The sequence below is a fragment of the Canis aureus genome, chromosome 1, assembly GCF_053574225.1.
Source record: "Canis aureus isolate CA01 chromosome 1, VMU_Caureus_v.1.0, whole genome shotgun sequence".
In the NCBI taxonomy this organism is placed as follows: Eukaryota; Metazoa; Chordata; class Mammalia; order Carnivora; family Canidae; genus Canis; species Canis aureus.
The window spans coordinates 121,121,967-121,142,522 of NC_135611.1; the positions used below are offsets into that span (position 1 = coordinate 121,121,967).

The 20,556-nt window shown below is 57.4% G+C and overlaps 1 protein-coding gene across 5 annotated transcripts in view; it reads left to right on the plus strand.

Annotated features, from left to right (window-relative positions):
- TSHZ3 (teashirt zinc finger homeobox 3) overlaps nt 1-19,809 on the plus strand; it is an 86,422-nt gene extending 66,613 nt beyond the window's left edge. For 2 of the 5 annotated variants that reach the window (XM_077856482.1, XM_077856483.1), the window contains one exon: nt 11-4,896. In XM_077856482.1, coding sequence (XP_077712608.1) covers nt 11-3,213 — 3,203 coding nt within the window. In that variant the 3' untranslated portion in view covers nt 3,214-4,896. Of the gene's footprint in view, nt 1-10; nt 4,897-5,321; nt 5,494-8,246; nt 8,932-10,097; nt 10,365-17,234 lie in introns of those variants that run through there. The other 3 variants (XR_013356724.1, XR_013356718.1, XR_013356728.1) reach the window with 3 other exon arrangements.
- The last annotated feature ends 747 nt before the right edge of the window (nt 19,810-20,556 follow it).

Here is a 20,556-nt window from a genome sequence, read left to right on the forward strand (position 1 = left end):
GCCCCGGCAGCCTACGTGTCCGATGAGCTAAAGGCCGCCGCCCTGGTAGAGGAAGACCTGGACCCCGAGGAGAGCGCGGCAGATGGGGAGCCGTCGGCCAAGTACATGTGCCCTGACAAGGAGCTCGCCAAGGCCTGCCCCAGCTACCAGAACTCCCCGGCGGCCGAGTTCTCCAGCCACGAGATGGACAGCGAGTCGCACATCAGCGAGACCAGCGACCGCATGGCCGACTTCGAGAGCGGCTCCATCAAGAACGAGGAGGAGGCCAAGGAGGCGGCCGCGCCCCTGGAGGACACGACCGTGTCGGACAGCCTGGAGCAGATGAAGGCCGTGTACAACAACTTCCTGTCCAACTCCTACTGGTCCAACCTGCACCTCAACCTGCACCAGCCTTCGTCCGACAAGAACAACGGCAGCAGCAGCAGCAGCAGCAGCAGCAGCAGCAGCTGCGGCAGCGGCAGCTTCGACTGGCACCAGAGCGCCATGGCCAAGACGCTGCAGCACGTGTCGCAGAGCCGCGCGCTGCCCGAGCCCAGCCTCTTCAGCACGGTGCAGCTGTACCGCCAGAGCAGCAAGCTCTACGGCTCCATCTTCACGGGCGCCAGCAAGTTCCGCTGCAAGGACTGCAGCGCCGCCTACGACACGCTGGTGGAGCTGACCGTGCACATGAACGAGACGGGCCACTACCGCGACGACAACCACGAGACGGACAACAACAACCCCAAGCGCTGGTCCAAGCCCCGCAAGCGCTCGCTGCTGGAGATGGAGGGCAAGGAGGACGCCCAGAAGGTGTTGAAGTGCATGTACTGCGGCCACTCGTTCGAGTCCCTCCAGGACCTGAGCGTCCACATGATCAAAACGAAACACTACCAAAAAGTGCCTCTGAAGGAGCCCGTCACCCCCGTCGCAGCCAAAATCATCCCCGCCGCCCGGAAGAAAGCGTCGCTGGAGCTGGAGCTGCCCAGCTCCCCGGATTCCACGGGCGGGACCCCCAAGGCCGCGATGGCGGACGCCAACGACATGCTTCAGAAGAACTCCAACCCCTACATCACGCCAAATAACCGCTACGGCCACCAGAACGGGGCCAGCTACGCGTGGCACTTCGAAGCCCGCAAGTCGCAGATCCTGAAGTGCATGGAGTGCGGCAGCTCCCACGACACCCTGCAGGAGCTCACGGCCCACATGATGGTCACCGGCCACTTCATCAAGGTCACGAACTCGGCCATGAAGAAGGGCAAGCCCATCATGGAGACGCCCGTCACGCCCACCATCACCACCCTGCTGGACGAGAAGGTGCAGTCCGTGCCGCTGGCCGCCACCACCTTCACGTCGCCCGCCAACACCCCCGCGAGCGTCTCCCCGAAGCTGAGCGTGGAGGTCAAGGAGGTCGACAAGGAGAAGGCGGCCCCCGACGACAAGCCCAAGGAGAAGGAGAAGCCCTGCGAGGAAGAGGAGAAGTACGACATCTCTTCCAAGTACCACTATTTGACTGAGAACGACCTGGAGGAGAGCCCCAAGGGCGGGCTGGATATCCTGAAATCCCTGGAAAACACGGTGACGTCGGCCATCAACAAGGCCCAGAACGGCACCCCGAGCTGGGGGGGCTACCCCAGCATCCACGCCGCCTACCAGCTGCCCAACATGATGAAGCTGTCCCTGGGCTCGTCGGGGAAGAGCGCGCCCCTGAAACCCATGTTCGGCACCAGCGAGATCGTGTCGCCCACGAAGAGCCAGACCCTGGTCTCCCCGCCCAGCAGCCAGACCTCGCCCATGCCCAAGACCAACTTCCACGCCATGGAGGAGCTGGTGAAGAAGGTCACGGAGAAAGTCGCCAAAGTGGAGGAGAAGCTGAAGGAGCCGGAGGGCAAGCTGTCCCCGCCCAAGCGGGCCACCCCGTCCCCGTGCGGCAGCGAGGCCAGCGAGCCCATCAAGATGGAGGCGACGGGCGACGGGGGCTTCAAAAGCCAGGAGGGCAGCCCCAGCCCGCCGCGGGACGCGTGCAAGGAGGGGAGCCCCGCGGCCGAGCCGGCGGAGAACGGCAAGGAGCCGGTGAAGCCCACGAGCAGCGGCCTGAGCAGCAGCACGGCCATCATCACCGACCACCCGCCCGAGCAGCCCTTCGTGAACCCCCTGAGCGCCCTCCAGTCGGTCATGAACATTCACCTGGGCAAGGCCGCCAAGCCCTCCCTGCCGGCCCTCGACCCCATGAGCATGCTTTTCAAGATGAGCAACAGCCTGGCCGAGAAGGCGGCCGTGGCCACCCCGCCGCCCCTGCAGTCCAAGAAGGCGGACCACCTCGACCGCTATTTCTACCACGTCAGCAACGACCAGCCCATAGACTTGACGAAAGGGAAGAGTGACAAGGGCTGCTCTCTGGGTTCAGTGCTTTTGTCACCCACGTCCACATCCCCGGCAACCTCCTCATCCACGGTGACAACGGCAAAGACATCTGCCGTCGTATCATTCATGTCAAACTCGCCGCTCCGCGAGAATGCCTTGTCAGATATATCCGATATGCTGAAGAACTTGACAGAGAGCCACACGTCAAAGTCCTCCACTCCTTCCAGCATCTCCGAGAAGTCTGACATTGACGGGGCCACGCTGGAGGAGGCCGAGGAGGCGACGCCCGCGCAGAAGAGGAAGGGCCGCCAGTCAAACTGGAACCCCCAGCACCTGCTGATCCTGCAGGCCCAGTTCGCCGCCAGCCTGCGGCAGACCTCCGAGGGGAAGTACATCATGTCAGACCTGAGCCCCCAGGAGCGCATGCACATCTCCAGGTTCACCGGGCTCTCCATGACCACCATCAGCCACTGGCTGGCCAACGTGAAATACCAGCTTCGAAGGACAGGTGGAACGAAGTTCCTCAAAAACCTGGACACTGGCCACCCTGTGTTCTTTTGTAACGACTGTGCGTCACAAATCAGGACTCCTTCCACGTACATCGGTCACCTCGAGTCCCACCTGGGCTTCCGGCTCCGGGACTTGTCCAAACTGTCCACCGAACAGCTTAATAATCAAATAGCACAAACCAAGTCGCCCTCAGAAAAGTTGGTGACGTCCTCCCCCGAGGAGGACCTGGGGACCTCCTACCAGTGCAAACTTTGCAATCGGACCTTTGCGAGCAAGCACGCCGTTAAACTTCACCTTAGCAAAACACACGGGAAGTCCCCAGAAGACCACCTCCTGTATGTGTCGGAGTTAGAGAAGCAGTAGCATTTGCTTTCGATGGAAGTGACTGGAATTTGCTTTGAGGGAAAACTGTTGCAGGCACCTTAGGGCCCCTCTGTCTTGTTCTTGGCACATGTTCTTATTTTAACTGCAGAGAATCACTCTGGGCTGGACCGTTTTGTATAACTGTACAGTGTTTAATAGAGGTGCATAATCAGCTGTTGTTACTGGTAAACTATGAAGGTTAAAACGCAGTGGTAAGTGTTTGGAACTTTGTGTAAATGGGATTTAGTTGTGAGCATCCCCTCGATGCTTCAAGCTGCATGCATTAACAGACAGTTTAATTAAGCATTTATAACGAAACCGGGCACACTTTTTCCACGCGGCTCGAGTGTGCTGGCATTTCTCACCCTTTCATCTTTAGCCCTCTGAGTACTTTGAAGCACTTTTGCATTAATTTGGTTAAAAAATAAAATAAAATAATAATAATGTATGAAGCTCTGTTTTTTAAACTCCTTACCAGCTTAGTTATAATTAATAATATGAACCTCCATTTATGCAGGTCTGCAGGGGTATAACACGCCTTGAAATTTAAAAGAATATTATTTTCACATTGAAACATAGATGTATATATTGTATAGATTTCAGACTCTCTTATGAAAAATGTGATTGTGGTTTAAATGACCTTTTTTCCTGCATTTATAGCAACAGTGTTTTATGTACCTGCTATGCTCTGGGCATAAGCCGTGCCTATGTATAGTGTATATTTCTTTTTTTTTTTTTTTAATTTCTTTCTTTCTTTTTTTTTTTTTTTAAGGTCTATGGATTTTGTTGTTGTTTTTTTTTTACATGCAAACATTGTAAATTATACAGAAGATACCACAGATAGCATTTATAAAGTATACAGAAACATTATCTGAAAGCAAAGTATGATTGTTTGTTTTGCTATACAGTACATCTATATCGATAGAGGTTCATGTTTAAATTATACATATTTATTAGCATCATATTATCGTTTGTTTTGACCAGTCTGAATACATGAGGCCAGGAAGTGACATCCATGGCGGGCATCAGAACTATTTTGCACATGATTTTTAAAGGTATTTATTAGAAATCAAAGAACGCTCGAAAGCAACTCAGTGCTCAAAGGGTTAAGTCTATTTGAAAAGAAAAGAGGAGAAGAAGAGAAAAATAAAAAAATTAAAAAATCAAAAAAAAAAAAAGAGCAACAGCCACAAAAAAGAAGTTGTACTGTATCTCCTAAGCATTGATAAAGCCTTTAAAATGTTTGTACTGTAATACTTTGCTTAAAAGTCACGAGGCATTCTGTGATACGACCTCTTTCACTTATTTATACGCCCTCTCGGTTGTTATTCCATATTGTAGGATGCCTTTTTATTTCGATTGGTAACTTTCTGTTTTGTTCTTCCTAATTATTCTCCCAAGATCCCACACTGCAGCTTTATCTTTAGGCTTATGAAAGGTAACCCGTGGTTACCGGCTCTCCAAGTGATTTTGTTCCTCTCCATTTTTGGCAGTTAATTTGCAGAAGTAAATGACAGCTGACACCATATGAGAACCTATGTATAAAATATTGGCATGTAAGCTGCACAGACACTGTAACACACTCTGTGCCCTGTTTTGTTGTTGACAATGAACCACCATTATGTGACTCTTCATATAACCCTTTTTTCTACGGCAGCATTAAAATCGTCTTTTTTGCTATAATTTTGTGTTGCGTTCACCATTATGTCTGAAATGTGCTACGACTCACGAGCACATTAAAATTAAATTGTATGCGATCTGTTTATGACTGAGTTGGTTGCTGTGCCTGCCAGGTGCTGGCAGTCGGAAGCTGCCCGTAAATCAGGGGAGTTTTAGTGAACTTTGGCGTTTGGAGAGCGGGGAGCCGTGTCTCCCTCTCTCTCTCTCTCTCTCTCTCTCTCTCTCTCTGTGTGTCTCAGAGGCTGCGTGGACAGAATTTTCCCTGAGAAGAAAACGTCAGAGGGAGGGAGGCATCCGCGTGAGGTTGGAGGAGGCGATGTTAGAAGCCACCGGGGGCCGAGCGGCAGGTGCCACCTGGTGACCCGCGTGGGGTGGGGGGGTCTGGTCTCCCTTCTGGACGTGCGTGCACGTGCGTGCGCGCGGAGTCAGGGCCCGAGCCCTGCAGGAGGCAGGTCCGCGGAGAGAGGCCTTCAGAAGACCCGGCCCAGGGCGGTGCCTTGCTGCCGATTCGGGCTTTTCACGTAGCAGACAGCAGAGCCACGCAGGGTCGGTGGACTCGGGCGTCCGGAGCTCCCTGCTGAGGCCACCCCGGAGGACGAGGTGCGGGGTGGCCGTGGGGAGGGGGGTGGCGCCTGAACCCGCACACGGGAGGGGTGGGGAGAGCATTTATATGATAATCACAAGCTTTTATTAGCCCTGGCAAATCATGCCAACAAAACGCCGGGAACATCATGTAAAATTGTAAAATACCTTTATTACTACATTCAGACGACTCTCGCAGTTATGCAGGATCGGAGCTCCTAACCTAGAATTATACAAATGAGAGATGTATTACATCCGTGTAATACATAAAACACCTCAACTTGGGGAAGAGGGAAAAAAAAAAAAAAGAAGAAGAAAGAAACTCTTTTATTAAAAATTTAAATTAAACCCTTTCAGAGATGTTCGGCAACACGCCCACGTCCCTTCCCCATCGTCCCCACCCCTTTTGTCAAGACAAGTCCCAGATTCCTGTCTGCTGCGCTTTCTCTCCGCAATCCACGTCTCTCCGGGGCTTGAGGGAGAACCTCGCTGGGGTTGCGGACGGGCCTTGCCACCGTGGGAGTGCCCTGCACCTGCTCAGCCCCAACGGGGCTCTGTCCCCGGGCGGGAAGCACTGGGCTTTCCCTTGCGGGGGACGGGCCTGTGCCGCCCCCCGGTCCTCCTCGGCCCGGGTCCCTCTCCGAGTGGTCGTGTGCCCCGCGGGCCTGGACCTGGAGGAGTGCGGCACACGATGCGCTCCGCCCCGGGGGGCCGGCTCCCCCCTGGAACCGGGGCTCAGGGGACAGCACCCTCCCTCTTGTGCCTCCCGCATCTTCACATCCTGGAGCCCAGATTTCCACTCTTGAATTTTTCACAGGTTAAATATAGCATCGGTTTATTAGAATCCAAAGTCCTGCGTCTAACAGATTAAACTGACAACACTTCCATCACCACCGGGCCCATGTGGCTTGAAGGGAGATGGGATTTGTGCAAGGGAGGGTGCCCCCCTCCCCCCACCCCGACTTTACGGTTTGGGAGAAGAACCTGACACTCAGCCCATCGCGTCCTCACCCCACCTCAGGATTATCTTCAGGACTTCCCACTCGGGGCGTAGGAGTGAGGGCTTAGAGCCAAGGTGGGTACCAGGTGATGGCGCCCGTTTGGCACCGGGGGTTTGGCACCAGCAAAGGGGCGCCCCGGGGAACGGGGCCCAGAAATTAGTGCCACCTCGGGAGGAGATGTAGTCAACTGGGAAGTCGAGGGCCCTCATCCCGAATTCAAATCGAGTTTGACGTAGTGACGGTGCCCCAGACCGTGCATCCCGGGAGGAGGCTGAGAGGGGCTGGTCAGGGCCTCACCCCGCTTGCCACCGTAGGGCCATTTACTCCGGAGGTCACCGAGCCCTGTGCTGGCTGGAGAGCGGGCCATGGCCCACAAGAGCCTCCCATTGCCAGCCCAGCAGGACCCTGATTGTCTGGAGGCAAAGCGGGCGGATCTCGAGCGGGCATTCCCAAGCCCCCGTACTTGCGCCCCGCTTCTCCCGCGGTTGGGGCTGGTGGAGGATGCGAGTATGGGAAGGGACGGGGCCTCCCGGGCAGGGCTTTAAAGGGCCCTGCGAGGAGGAGGAGGAGGGACGGTGCCAAGTGAGGGAGGTTTTAATCACAGGTGTGTGGGTGACCCCGACCTCACCCCGCCCAAGCCCGGGCTCGTCGCAGCCCCACTGTATATCTTCCAGCCATCACATTTACACAGTATCTTAAAATAACATTTGTGATAAATGTGCAATTTAACTAATTTATGGTGCTATGATGTGCTCAGGGCTACATGCAAGATGAAAATCTTAAATGGAGCTTGAACAGCTCACTTCACAACAAGAAATCAATATGCCACATCTTAGCTATTCGCCGCAGTCAACATTTAGCAAAAATATCAGTGATGTATCTTTAAGTTTTAGGCAGCAAGAATTCTATAATTAACCAAAATCGTACATAGTTAGAGAGGGTTGGTTATGATGAGGACCCAGATCTCCCTGGCATCTCCGTTCTATTTTCATTCTGCAAAAGGAAAAAAAAAAAAAAATATATATATATATATATATATATATATATATATATATATATATTGATAGCCACCAGAGAGCCGCTTCTCCCCAGGGTGCTGTGTGCTTAGGTGGACGTGTGAGCCTCCCCAGCAGAATGCAGGGCTGTGTGGTCTCTGCCAACCGGGAGGGAGTCCTCTTCTCAAGTTCAGACCGCTCCGGCCAGGTGGGCTTCGGGGGCCCCAACCCCTGACCAGCACCCGCCCGCGCCGCAGGCCTGGTGAGCCAATAAGACAGAAGAGAGAAGAGGCCCCGGTAACCTATTCGCAGTGCTGGGGAGCGCTGAGAAGGAGACAGGAGCCCATGGGAAGCAAGGCTGCCTTTTGCAAATCCGGTGTGAAAACTTGTTGTCTCCAGAGATTTCTAAGTCGTCGAATGGGAAGGAGACAAAAAAAAAAAAAAGAAAAAAGAAAATTTAAATGATTTTATTTTTTTTCCTCAAATTCATCTGTGAAGTTGTCTCGGAATTGGAGGATTGCAACGGCATGTTGTCCTGTGGACGATGTAGCACAAGAACAACGCGCTTCGTTTTATAGGGAAGCCAACGTGAAAATGAAAACACGCAAACCCCAGCGCCTCTCTTTAATGATAGATGCCTTAACCTTAAAATAATAGCTATTATCCTTTTAGCTAATGGAGAGAATTACCATTCTTGCTCTGCCAAAGATAGTTATTCTTTTGGTAATAGAAACACTAACCTTTTTTTTTGTTTTGTTTTATTTTCCCTCCCCAGGGATTTATCAGTAGGCACGTGTCATCTTTGGCGAAGGGAAACTGAAAAGGCATCTCCCGTGGGACCCCGGTGCCCGTCGCCACCTCTCGGCCCTGCGGCTGACCCCGGGGGACACGGAGAGGGAAGTCGTGCCCGTGAGCCCGCCCGGTTCCAGGGTGCGCTGGCCTCCGCAAGCCATGCCGTCGGGAGCTTCGGGAACAATCCGGGGAAGGCCTCGGCTCCGTGTCTCGGCACACGGCCCCTGGGGAAGGAAAACTCCCTCTGGCAAACCCCACCTTCCTTCCCGTGTGTGGCGTGGCGGCAGCTGAGGGCCCCCAGGGTCAGGCCCAGAGTCTGCTTCGCGGGGACCTGCTGGCTGTCCTCCCGCTCCGCGTCTCCGAGCCCTAGGGGACAGGCCATTGCTGGACTCCCGGGCACCGTTGTCTCCCCTCCCCAAGGATTTGCCAGGAGGCCACCCCCAGGAGGATCTTAAAGGCAAGCAAACCCGGTGCTGGGTGGGCTTTGGCAGCTCCTCGGGCATCCGGGACCACCTTTGATCTGGGACCTCGCTCCCGGGGGCCCCGGGCACCACAACGGATTTGGCAAAATTGCTGCTCGGTGGCCTGACCGTCAGCCCACGATGTCTGGACAGTCCCGGACAGAGCCGGTGACTCGCTCGGGCCGCGCCGTGAGACCTAAAGCAAAGGTAGCGGCTTCTTCATGCTCAGCATTTGGGGAGCGGGCGGGTGGTCAGTGCCCTTAACCTCCCCCCTCTCCCCGGGCTCCAAAGAGCCAGTGTGGTCAAAATCAAACCCCCACGCGATGGAAGATCAGAGGCACCGCTTCTCCACCACCTTTGTGGAATGTCATGTGCTCGTATATTCTTAATAAATCATCCCTGATGATAATGATGATAAGCTAGGTGACCTCTTTCCGGGGATGAGCATCCACAATTAGCTCCACCCGGGAGTTAGGATGCGCTGTTATTTACCGTCTAACCCGTGCCGTTCGACGCAGAGGCCACGGCCACGTGGGACTACTCAGATTTAAGTGGAATGAAATGAAAGGCTTAGTTCCTCGGTCGTAGCGGCCACCCGTCCAGCCCTCGGTGGCCACCTAGGGCTAGCGGTCACGCCGCTGGGGCGGCACGGGTCCGGAACGTTCCGGGCGTCACGGAAAGTTGGTTTGGACGGAGCTGTTCTTCCCGCGAGTGAGAGCTCGTGGCTTAAAGATGAAAGCGTGTGCTTCCAGGCCTGGGTATTTCTAAGAATCCTCCGTTTGCCAATTCGGGCACAGGCAACCTTGTCACGTGCTAACATCTCCGATCAAAGCCAAGGACACACATAATTAACCTTGAGCGTAAAATTATAAACAGAAGTGCAAAGCACCCGTGTATGAAGGTGCCGATCGTCCCTCCTGCCGTGGACAGGCGCAAAGCCCAGGGATGGGCTGCACGCGGCCGTGACCTTGCCCTGCCCTTAGCGGGCGCGCGCCCTGCAGTCCTTGTGCTGCTTGTTCCCTTTGCCCGAGCGGACTTGAATCCTTCTCCGGGGCTTGGAGACTCAGACGTGGCCGGCGTGGCCCGTCGCCCCCACACGTGAGGACGGCGAGTCCCGTGACCCCACTCAGGCCCGCGGACCCCACGGGGGCCCCCGACCCGCCCCCTGCTACAGCCCCAGGCGCTTCGGGGGGGCAGGGGGGGCTCGAAGGTCTGTCCCGCTCTCTCTTTCAAAATTAAAACATATAAATCGGACTTTGGGAACGACTTTTGAAATTCAGAGTGGGGCGGGGAGGGACGGTGAGTTACGTTTTAAAAATTACTGCGTTTCAACATCTCACTTCCATTACTTTTTTTTTTTTTCCTCCCCACAGCAGGATTCCAGGGACACATTTACGACCGTCATAATTGTGAGTTAGAGATCTCCCAGGCCAAGTGAAATGAAATTACGAGAAACTGAAATCTGTTTTAATTGGAGCATTTATGGAAAAAAAGAAGTCAGACTGGCTGCTTTTTCCTTTATGTGGCTCTCTGGTTTGGGGCCGTACCTGCGTCCGGGAGCCCGGGCCGGCCAGACTCGGGCGGCCACAGAGCGGGGAGGAAGAGAGAGAGAGAGAGAGAAGAGAGAGAGAGAGAATGAGGTAGGTGTGTCAGGAAGGACTCATTTTCTTAGCTTTAAAAAAAAAAAAAATGAAGGTACAGTGGCGGGAGTTCCGCCTCAGTGACCATGAAACCGAGTCGGCAAAAGCTGAAGGACCGGGCTCCTGAAAGCCTCATCAGGGCTTGTCATCGCTCTAATGAATATCATTTAAATTGCTTTGTATATTGGTGGAGTTTGGATGTCGATTTAATTTGTGCATGTGTTTGAGTTCTTCTGCTTGGCTAGGCTAACAGAGAAGCAGCCGCCTAATGAAAACTGAGTTGGTGACAGTGTGATGTGCTCCAACCCAGTCAAATGGGTTTGAAGGTCTGCAGTGACAGCTCTCAGGGAGGAGTGGGTCTGGCCAGGGTGGGGGGGCGAGAGGGGAGGCTTTCCCAAGCGGCGGGCGCGTGGGGACCTGCGAGGTGGCCGTGCCGGGGACCCACGTGTCGTCCTCGGTCCTCGATCGCCGCTCAGCCCAGACCCCCCACCCAGCAGGCTGAGCCACCCCGTCCCCCCGGCCCAGGGCGCTGTGCCCATGGAGCGAGGTCCCCGCGGCTCCCCCCTCCCGTGGATCAGCGGCACGCAGGTGAAATTCCTGGGAAGGCCACCGCCCGGAGCAGGGGATGTGGCTGGAGGCCCCCCGCTGGGATAAGAGGGCATCCTCATGCTCCAACACCCCAAAGACGCAAAGGCCTTCTCCCCCGTCGTTTCACCCCCTGCCATCCGGGGAGGGGGGCGGGCTGGGCTCTCGTGGGAACTCTGTGTAGGTGAGGCCGGGGTGGCCTGCCTGCCCGGGGGTGGGATGGAGGGCGGATGGGGGTGGCGGGGCCCTGCCACTATCAGGAAGGTCAGCCAGGCTTCTGTTTGCAGAAACACCACAAGTGCAGGCCGAGCATAAACCCGGTCGTCCGCTTGCTCCCCACGCAATCCCTCAGCTCCCTGGGTGGTTCTGGAAGGAGCGTGGCCTTCGGCCGGGGCGTTGCAGGCAGGGACTGGGTGTCCGGACTCCGGGCGCTGCAGCTGAGCACCCGCGGCCCAACACCCAAGCTGTCCCCGGGGAGCCGAGCCAGCGGGTGGGCCCAGGCCTGGGGGCTGGGGAGCGGGGACCAAGCCTACGAAGGCAGCACCCTTCTCTGCACCCCCCGCACCCCCCACCCGCCCCGCACTTCTCAAGGCCGGACCGTCAAACGGGCCCAACCCGCCTTCAGCCGCCTTCTCCAGCCTCTCGTTGTAGCTTCTCAGAGGTTGTCAATCGTCACCTGATCAACTCGGCAGCACATAACCTGGGAAAAATGAGCACAAACGAGGATGTGCTTGGGGGTCTGGGCTGCTTTCTCGGCCTCTCGACCCCCCTCCAGCCCGATCCCTGCAGGAGTCTGATGGGGGGGGGGGTTGGTCCTCCTGAGGCTGTGGAAGAGACAGACCCGATCCGCGGAATCAGACTCAAGGTGGAGATGTGAGGCGTCCACGGGGCAGCTCGACCCTCTGTCCCCTCTGTCTCCCATGGAGAGGCAGGCCCGGGTCGGCGCGGGGCAGCGGAAGGACACGGGGCCTGGGGCCGGGGCTCCCTGGAGGATCTGGGAGCAGATGGAGGAGGGCGTGGAGGGGACTTGGGCCCCACGGCCCCTTTGGTAGTAGGCGTTGGCTCTCCTGAACATGGGGGCCCGTGGCTTTGTCGTGAGCGGAGGTCCGAGCAGTGTCTGCGTGCCTGACACTTGAGGTGGGGGCCCCGGGAGGCTCTCCTGCGACCCTGCACGGTTCCCAGGGGGGCTGAGCCTTCGCGTCCCCAGGGGCTGGACCCAGGGACCAGAGGGCAGCTCGCCCACCCCGCCCCCACCCTGCACCGGCACCAGGGACCAAGCAAAAGCCTAAGACCCGGCGCTGGGCTCGGGCCAGTTTGGAGCCAAGCTGGAGAAAGGAGACAAAACAATAGTGACAAATAGATGTCAGACGTCCGAGCTCGAGCGAGGGTGGGCAGCAAACAAAGCGGAATTACAAGGCTCAGTCCCTGAACGTGGAGGAGCCCTGGCGGGGAGCCCATCCTCGGCGCGGCGGGCCCGGGCCTTGAGGGTCCGATAAGATTGGCGACTGCAGGGACACGAGGGCAGGGGAGGCCACGGCCCCGCTGTGAGGAATAGTCGGGAGGCCTGTGGCTCGTCTGCGGGGGACGGTCACCTCCTGAGAAGCGCCCCCCGGATCCCCTGAAATTAAACGCTGCGGCCCCACAGGTGGTTTGCCGTCTGTCTGTCTGTCTGTCTTTTCCTGTAACCCGTTCCATGGTGTTTCCCACGTGGGGCTCTTTTAGGATGTCTCCCGCAGATTCTTAACCAGGTAGGGGTTGTGGGCACATCCACTCCCTGGCGTGCAGGCTGGCGGGTCCCAGGGGCCCTCGCGCCCCCACCCCCCGCCCCCGCTGCCTTCCAGAACTCGGACCTCACGGCCGCCCCTTCCCTTCCAGTGCTCGTCGGGATGCTGTCGGCAGGAGTGGGTTCGGGGTCTCAGGCGGGGAGTGTGGCCCAGGGATGCGAAGGTGGGGCTTGGCGGCTCCCGCCACCGCTGGGCGCAGGTGCCTGGTGCTACCCCGGGAACCCGGCTCCCTCCGTCCTTCTCCCTCTCGTGTCTCCGCTCCGCACGTGGGCAGCTCCCCGTCCAGGTCCCGCGCAGCAGCCTGGGGGCCAGCGCCCGGGGCGGCCGGGATTGGGGCGCTCCTGGACAACCGCTGTGATTCTGCCTCTCCCCCGAGGCCAGGTTCAAGCCGCACGCTTAGGGTTCAGGTTTGGGACGCAGAGGGCTCCGTCTGCAGGGTGGTGGACGTTCCTCTTTGTGTCTTGCCTATGTCCAGCCGCAGCTTTGCCACTGGGGTGATGAGCTCCAGGGAGATTCTCAGGCTCCTCAGGAGGCGGCTCCTCTGAATAAAGGATCTCGGTTTTCTAGAGGGCAATAGGGCCAAGGCTGGTGGGAAGCCGAGCTATGGGACCTCCACTGGGCGCCAGGGGCAGGTCGTCCTAGTGGCAAGCACCGGCGGGGCGGGGCAGTGGGCAGCGTCTCCTCTTCCTTGGGTGGAAACGTCCCTGGACGCTGCTAACCTTGGGACCCTCCTGGCTGCTTAAGGGACAGCTGGAGGGCCGTGCCCTACAGACGGGGGCTTCTCTCGCCCAAAGGCTTTTGGTCCTTTCTGTCACACCTCCTAGCCCCTGAAGTGGCTGCGGACCAGAGTGTACTAGAAAGTAGATTCCAGAAAGCCGGACTCTCTGGCACCTGAGCTGAATGCTGAATATTCAGCTGGCAAAGGTCGTGGACTGTCGCCTGTGGACGGAGTAGGACCTGCAGCTCGTTGGGTGTGAGCCCCACTTAGGAACCAGACAAACTCGACTTTAATTCATTGCCGAGTCTTGGAAACGGGGAGGTTTCAAACAGATCTCTCGACGTCACATTGCTCCGTGACAGTGCATGGCTGCCCGCCTCAGGCCGCGGCGCGGTGGCTCTCGGGTGGCCCCCACCCCCACCTATTTGTCTCCTGGGCTAGGCTCCTCCAGAAGTGAGGCCGGGATGGGAGATGGGCGTTGGAGGGTCGGCTGTCCCTCTGACAGGTGATCCCAGGAAGCACAGGTAGGACCGAGTGGGAGGTGAAGGGGGCAGGGGTGAGAGGGGACCGGTAAGGGGAGGAAGCCACTTCCACGTGCATTCAGGAGCAGGCTGCCCTGGAAGGCTCTGCAGGATCCGGCCAGGAACCCCCCGAGTGGTCCCATCCGAGGGCCAGGGGGCTGGGGATCCCCACCTCCTGCCTGTTGCTGGCTGAGCACTTCCCCCACCACCACCCGTGCATGGGGCGTAGAGACCCGGGGACTTGCAGGACGAAGCCCTTGGCGGGCACAGGGGAGATGGGCAGGGGCTCTATGGAGCACCTGCCACCTGGCTCATCAAATGTCCATGTTCCTGTGTGGCCCCTGCACTCCTGTAGGCCTTAACCAGGGGGCTCCCTACCTGTTGGGCCCCCGCACTCCTATAGGCCTTAACCAGGGGCCCCACTCCCAGCTGGGCCCCCACACTCCTGTAGGTCTTAACCAGGGGACCCCTCCCATGTGGCCCCTACACTCCTGTAGACCTTAACCAGGGGCCCCCTTCCCCGCTGGACCCCTGCACTCCTGCAGGCCTTAACCAGGGAGCTCCCTACCCATTGGGCCCCAGCACTTCTGTAGGCCTTAACCAGGGACCCCCCTGCCCACTGGTCCAAGTGGGAGGGCTCCCCACGAAGGGGAGTGACTGGGCCAAGATAACTCCCCACGTCAGCCACCAGCCACGGAGATGCCTCGAGAGCTCAGGGGCCCCCCACCCCCCACCCCCTGCTGTTTCCACTCCCCTTTGCTACTTATTCCAGGGAGACTGGAGCCCCGGATGCCTCACTCATCCGTTTTATTTTATTTAGTTATTTAATTATTTACTTATTTATGTGTTTATTACCCATCTAGTTCCAGAGATAACGTAGGGCTTCTGTACAGCTCATTAATTGCCTCATTGCTGGCTAGAAACAGTGAGATTGGCTGAGAGGGGAAGGAAGTACAGTGAGCGGTCGGGGGGGGACCCCAAGAACCAGGAGACGTGGGAACCTGGCGAGGGGCTGCAGCGCCCCACCTGCTCCGGGCCGCACAGGAGGCACAGGAAGTCCCTCCCACAGGAAGTCGCAGCCCCGGCCCAGGGCACACCTTGCGGTGCCCAGCAGGATGGGGGCACCCCCACCACCCCAGCCAGGGGGGCCAAGGCAGCTGGCCTTTGCACCGTCCAGGCTCCTGGCACCCGCTGCCGGGGGTAGCGGTGGGCAGTGGGTGGCAAGGTTGCGAATGCCAGGAGGGGAGGCAGTCCTGCAGCTCCAGACGTCGCCCATCCTGCCCCCACCCCACCCCCCCCGTTCCTTGGTGCGAGCAGATGTGTCCTGCCCCCACAAGAATGCCCTGTCATAAAGTTAGTGTCGGGATCCACGGGGATCATAATAGAATCAAGGTGGGCCCAGCTGCCCTGAGAACGTGGAGGTGAATTTGCAGCCCGTGTCCTCCCCCCACCCCCAGGAGGGCTGAGGGGGGCAGAGGGAGCGCGGCACCGCGGCGGGGCGTAGGGGGGCCGCGACCCCCAAGTTCCCGGCAGGGAATGACCCCACATCACCCCTCCCCGTGCCACCCGGCCTGCCCCATCCCGCCGGCCCCAGGAAGGCATCGTGCCCACACTGCAGCCCCTTAGGCCCGAGGGGTGGACAAAGGGGGTCGGGGGACTAATTTCATTTGGGTTTTCTCTGCTGAGGCCCTGCCTGGCAGCCAGCTCTCCCAACACCCACATGTCCCAACTGCTCCGTCCATCAGCTCTTGTCCAACTTAACTATTCATTTTATGTATTTTAATTTGGGCAGAACATTTATTTGGCTTAAATTTCCTTTTCAGGGGTTGGAATGTGCCTTCCACACACAGGCAGAGATGATCTGCTCGAATTTCGTCAGAAGGAGTTTAGTTTACAAAGATAGTAACTGAGCTATTAAAACCAACAACCCCTTTTAAAGCAAACAGACCATTAAAATATAGGAACAGTTTATGGCATAAATAAAATGGAGGATATAGATTATTTAAAGATAAGATTTTCAAGAAACAGGGATAAAAAAACATTTAAATAATTTCTCCACGATATATATTTCTTTCTTTTTTCTTTTTCTTTTTTTTTTTTTTTTTTTACAAAGTGAACTTCAAAATGCAAATGCAAATTAAAAAAAAAAAGCACAGAAAGACATTAAAAATCCATCTTCTTAGTCAAGGCGTACAAAAAAGGCTTGACTTTTCCTTCTAGATCTGTAGATGATTTCAGAGGGGCGGGGTGCGGGGAACTACTTGAATTCATAAATGGCAGGATTCACCCAGCTTGGGAAGCCACACTGTGGAAAAAGAAGCAAGACATTTGCTTCTAGATCATTCTCTCGGGCGGGCTGACAGAGACAATAATTTCGTCCATTAGTCCGATCCATTGTCTTCCTTCGGCGCAGAAGTGCTGTACCGCGGAGGTAGATTTCCACTGCTATGCGTATTTTAAGGGTTATTTGGCAACACGAGTAAAGCTAAAAGTAGCCTCTTAATCTAATTAATTGACATTTCTGAATCTTGCTTTCACAACAACACATGGTTTCATGTTCTGGGTTTTAGCACTTGTCAAGCTTTTTTGGAGAATGTTTTGGTCAGAATGACAAGATAATTTGTGGCTGAGACTCCAAGCTAGAGAAGTGTTTAAGGCTATAATGATTTATTATCATCACAGAATAACAAAATTTACCAAGTGTTTCATCAGAATTTTTGAAATAAGTTTGCCACCATAGGAGAAGCAGCCGGGTGGGGGTGGGCTGCGCGGAGCCGGGGAGGGCTCGGGCTCCGCAGGCAAACCCAGCCATGACCCAGCCCTTCCCATTCCTCCCATTTCCCTCCGACCGACCGCGCGTTTCCTTGAGAGAGAAACCCCAGAGCATTTTTAGGAGGACGAGGGGTGGTGGAAGCGCAGAGAGAGAAATCAGACCTCTCCCCCGGCTCCGCGAGCAGGAAACCCAAGTCCCCGACTCCGCTCGTAACATATATGTGGCTACAGCCAGCGATGAATTTCTACATTTTGGCACCGGTCAGAGTGAAAGTAGTCGCACTATCTATAGAAACTTTGAGATGGAGAACACTTGGAGTATGCTACTGAAAATGCAAGAAACACATTTTTGAAAGGATGAAATAATATCACTGAGTGACAGTAAATTAACATGCTGACATTTGCAGACTTTCAGAGCATTGCCATAAAAAGAAGTAATACAACATGACTAATTTGGACTTCTTCTTTCTTCCTTCCTAGGCAGAGACAGCCCTGCCCCTCCTCGGCCACCCCGCAGGCTGTGCCCAGCCGGCACTTCCTCCTCTTTCCCGGGAAACACTCCCGGCTTCCCGCTGCCGGGCGCCTCTCGGAGACGCTGTGGAGACGGCGAGCGGGACTCCTGCGCCCACGGGATGCTCTCTGGAGTGCCGGGCAGGTGGTCCCTGGCGGGCGGGGGGCATGGCCTGCCGGCCCACCCCGCTCCCCCTCCACACACACACACACACACACACACCGTGCATTGCAGGGGCTGGGGGAGTCCTTGCACACCTTCCAGCATCATGGCACAGATGGAGAAACTGAGGCACAGAGAGGCTCCACGTTCCCAGGCCTCTTCTCTCCCTCCGCCCCCCACCACCCGGGCCAAGCATCCAGCCCCGTAAGTCCTCCAGGTGAAAACGGGCATCCCGGCCACCGCCCTGCTGGGAAATAAGCCTTCTGCGGAAGCACCCGCTGCACATTTGCTAAATTAATGAAAAAGGAACTGCACGGGGTGAGTCGATGCCCCGGCTCGGTGTGTCCGGAGTGGGGGCTCTCACAGCCGGCCTCCCCCTCTGTCAGACACCGGGGTGGCCGTGCCCTCCCCGGGGAGCAGGATGCTCCTTTGTTCTGCGAGCTGGGTTTCCCAGGTGAGCGCCACCCCCTTCCCAGCAAAAGAGACAGGGGGTCTGCATTGTCGCCCCGCACGGTGCCCGGCCCCCTGGAGGGGCTCGGCCGACCTGTGTTCAATCCTCGGGACGAGACACAGGCTCGTTTTCCTCTTGGAAGAGCACGAAGGAGTTTCTAGAAACCACTGCGCTGGGGTGCCCTGGAGAGCCGCACGGGCGAGGCACCCAGGGGCCAGGGGTGGAGGTGCTGAGACTGAGCCCCGAGCTTTCTGTGCAGCCTCAGATCCTGACGGAGACCCAACCCCGGAGGGGCAGGGGGCAGGGAGCAGCCGACGGCTGGACCTTTACTTGGTGTCGTCTGACCGCGGGGACTTGGCTGATGTACGAGAAGCCCCTGCGAGAGATGAGCCAGGCGTGGACGGGGTGGGTGAGGGTGACCGTGGCCGTGGCCCAGACAGGGGCGGAGCTGGGGGGGACACGGGGAGGAGCCCAGGCTGCAGCGGGGAGGGGAGGGCGGGGGTGAGCGTGAGTTGCTGGCCTGCCGGGTTTCAGATTTGGGCCCAAGTGGGGGTGGGGGGGAGCAAAGAGAAGAGGACCCCGGAGGCCGGCGAGCCTGAGTCTCCGCGGGGCCAACGTCTGTGCTCTGGACCCTCGGCCTGGGAAGTGAGCGTCCGCCGGGGCAGGCGACAGGCCAAAGGCTCATACCTGCCGTGCTGTTGTGATTATTAAAAATCAGATCCCGGGCAGCCCTGGTGGCCCAGCGGTTTAGCGCTGCCTTCAGCCCAGGGCGTGATCCTGGAGTCCAGGGATCGAGTCCCACATCGGGCTCCCCGCATGGAGCCTGCTTCTCCCTCTGCCTGTGTCTCTGCCTCTCTCTCTCTCTCCCTCTCTCTCTGTGTGTCTCTCACAAATAAAATAAATAAAATCTTTAAATAAAAAAAAATCAGATCCCACCACCAGGCCCCGTCCGTCTGGCGGAGGCTGCTTCAGCACCCCCGACCCCTCACTCCCCCCCGACGCCTGAGTTCTGGGCTTGGCCCGAGGCCTGACCCGGCCACCTGATGATTTGAGGAGCCCACTGGGCTCGGGTGGGGGACACATGAGGGATCACGGATGGGCCACCTTCCCTCCATCTGCCGGCATCCCAGCTTTCTGCGCCAACACCGACCCGTCCTGTCCCCGAATGTCCACCCTGAGTTGCAAGAACAGGGGTTTCTGGGGAACACACAGTCTCCTGCTTGTTTTCCTTATTCTGAGCAAAAGCTGAGTGAGCTCAGAAGCGGGCGGGCTGGCTGGGGGCAGGGGGTAGGCACCTTGGGTGTCCACCTGGCCCTCCGACCTCCGCCGGCTATGCCTGGCCTGCCCCCGCCAGGCCCCTCTGGACCCTGCCGGACCCCGCTGGACCCCACTGGACCCCACTGGACCCCACTGGACACCGCTGGGCCCCGCAGGACCCTGCAGGACCTCGCTGGACCCCGCCGGACCCCAATGAACCCCGCAGGACCCCACTGGACCCTGCTGGACCTCGCTGGATCCCACAGGACCCCGCTGGGCCTGCGTGAGCCCGGGCGGCCAGACTGTTACGAGCTAACCCAAGTTGAGACTAACCTTTCAGCAGAACAGTTTGAGTTAAAATAAAGGGATTGAAAAAGAGTACAATGACCAAAAAAATCTATAAAAATGCAATTGCGCTAATATAATTTTATCACTTATTTAAAAATTTAGTCGACCCAAAAGACTACCAAGTGTGAAATTAAGGAACAGCTCCTCTACTTTTATGGAAATCACTCTTCCTCACTTGTCTAATAGCCTGATTTTGTCAGATCATTTATTTCCATGGTTTTAAAATGAGCTTGACAGACAGAATTTTATAACACCACTTTACTGCAAATAAGAACATCATTTTCGCTTATTAAAACTGAAGCTTAGAGAAAGCATTAAAATTAACAGTTCACTCTGCTTTAACCTTTTGAATCCTGCCGCGACGTTACGGGGAAGGCCGCGCGCGAGGGAGGCCGTGGGTCCCGGGTGGACGCCGGGCGGCGGGTGGGGAGACGGGAGCCCGGGGAGACGGGAGCCAGGGGGACGGGAGCCAGGGGGTCGGGAGCCCGGGGGAGTCGGGAGCCTAGGAGGGATGGGAGCCCAGGGAGACGGGAGCCAGGGGGTCGGGAGCCCTGGGGAGTCGGGAGCCCGGGAGGGATGGGATCCCAGGGGACGGGAGCCCGGTGTAGTCGGGAGCCCAGGGGGACGGGAGCCGGGGGGTCGGGAGCCCGGGAGAGTTGGGAGCCTGGGAAGGATGGGAGCCCAGGGGGGATGGGAGCTGGGAGCCTGGGGGGACGGGAGCCAGGGGGTCGGGAGCCCGGGGGGACGGGAGCCGGGGGGGTGGGAGCCCAGGCCTTTGGGGACTCGCCCAGCTGGAGATGGCCGTGCTGTGCCCAGCGGGGTCCACGGCCCGACGATGAGCACCAACCATGGGAGGCCGGGCTGCCACCCGGGGGATCCCGCAGGGCCACTTAGTGTGCGGCTCGGGGGCCTGCTTTGCAGCCCAGGAGACCAGACCAGGGTGGAGGGCCAGGCGCTCTGGGGGCTCGCGCGTCTGGTCCTTCCTGCCTTCGTCCCTCAGGTGCCGCTGAGCATCTTCCAGGTGCCAGGCTCCCGCGCTGACACCCGGGTTAGACCAAGTCCCTGTCCTTGGGGGTGCGGGGA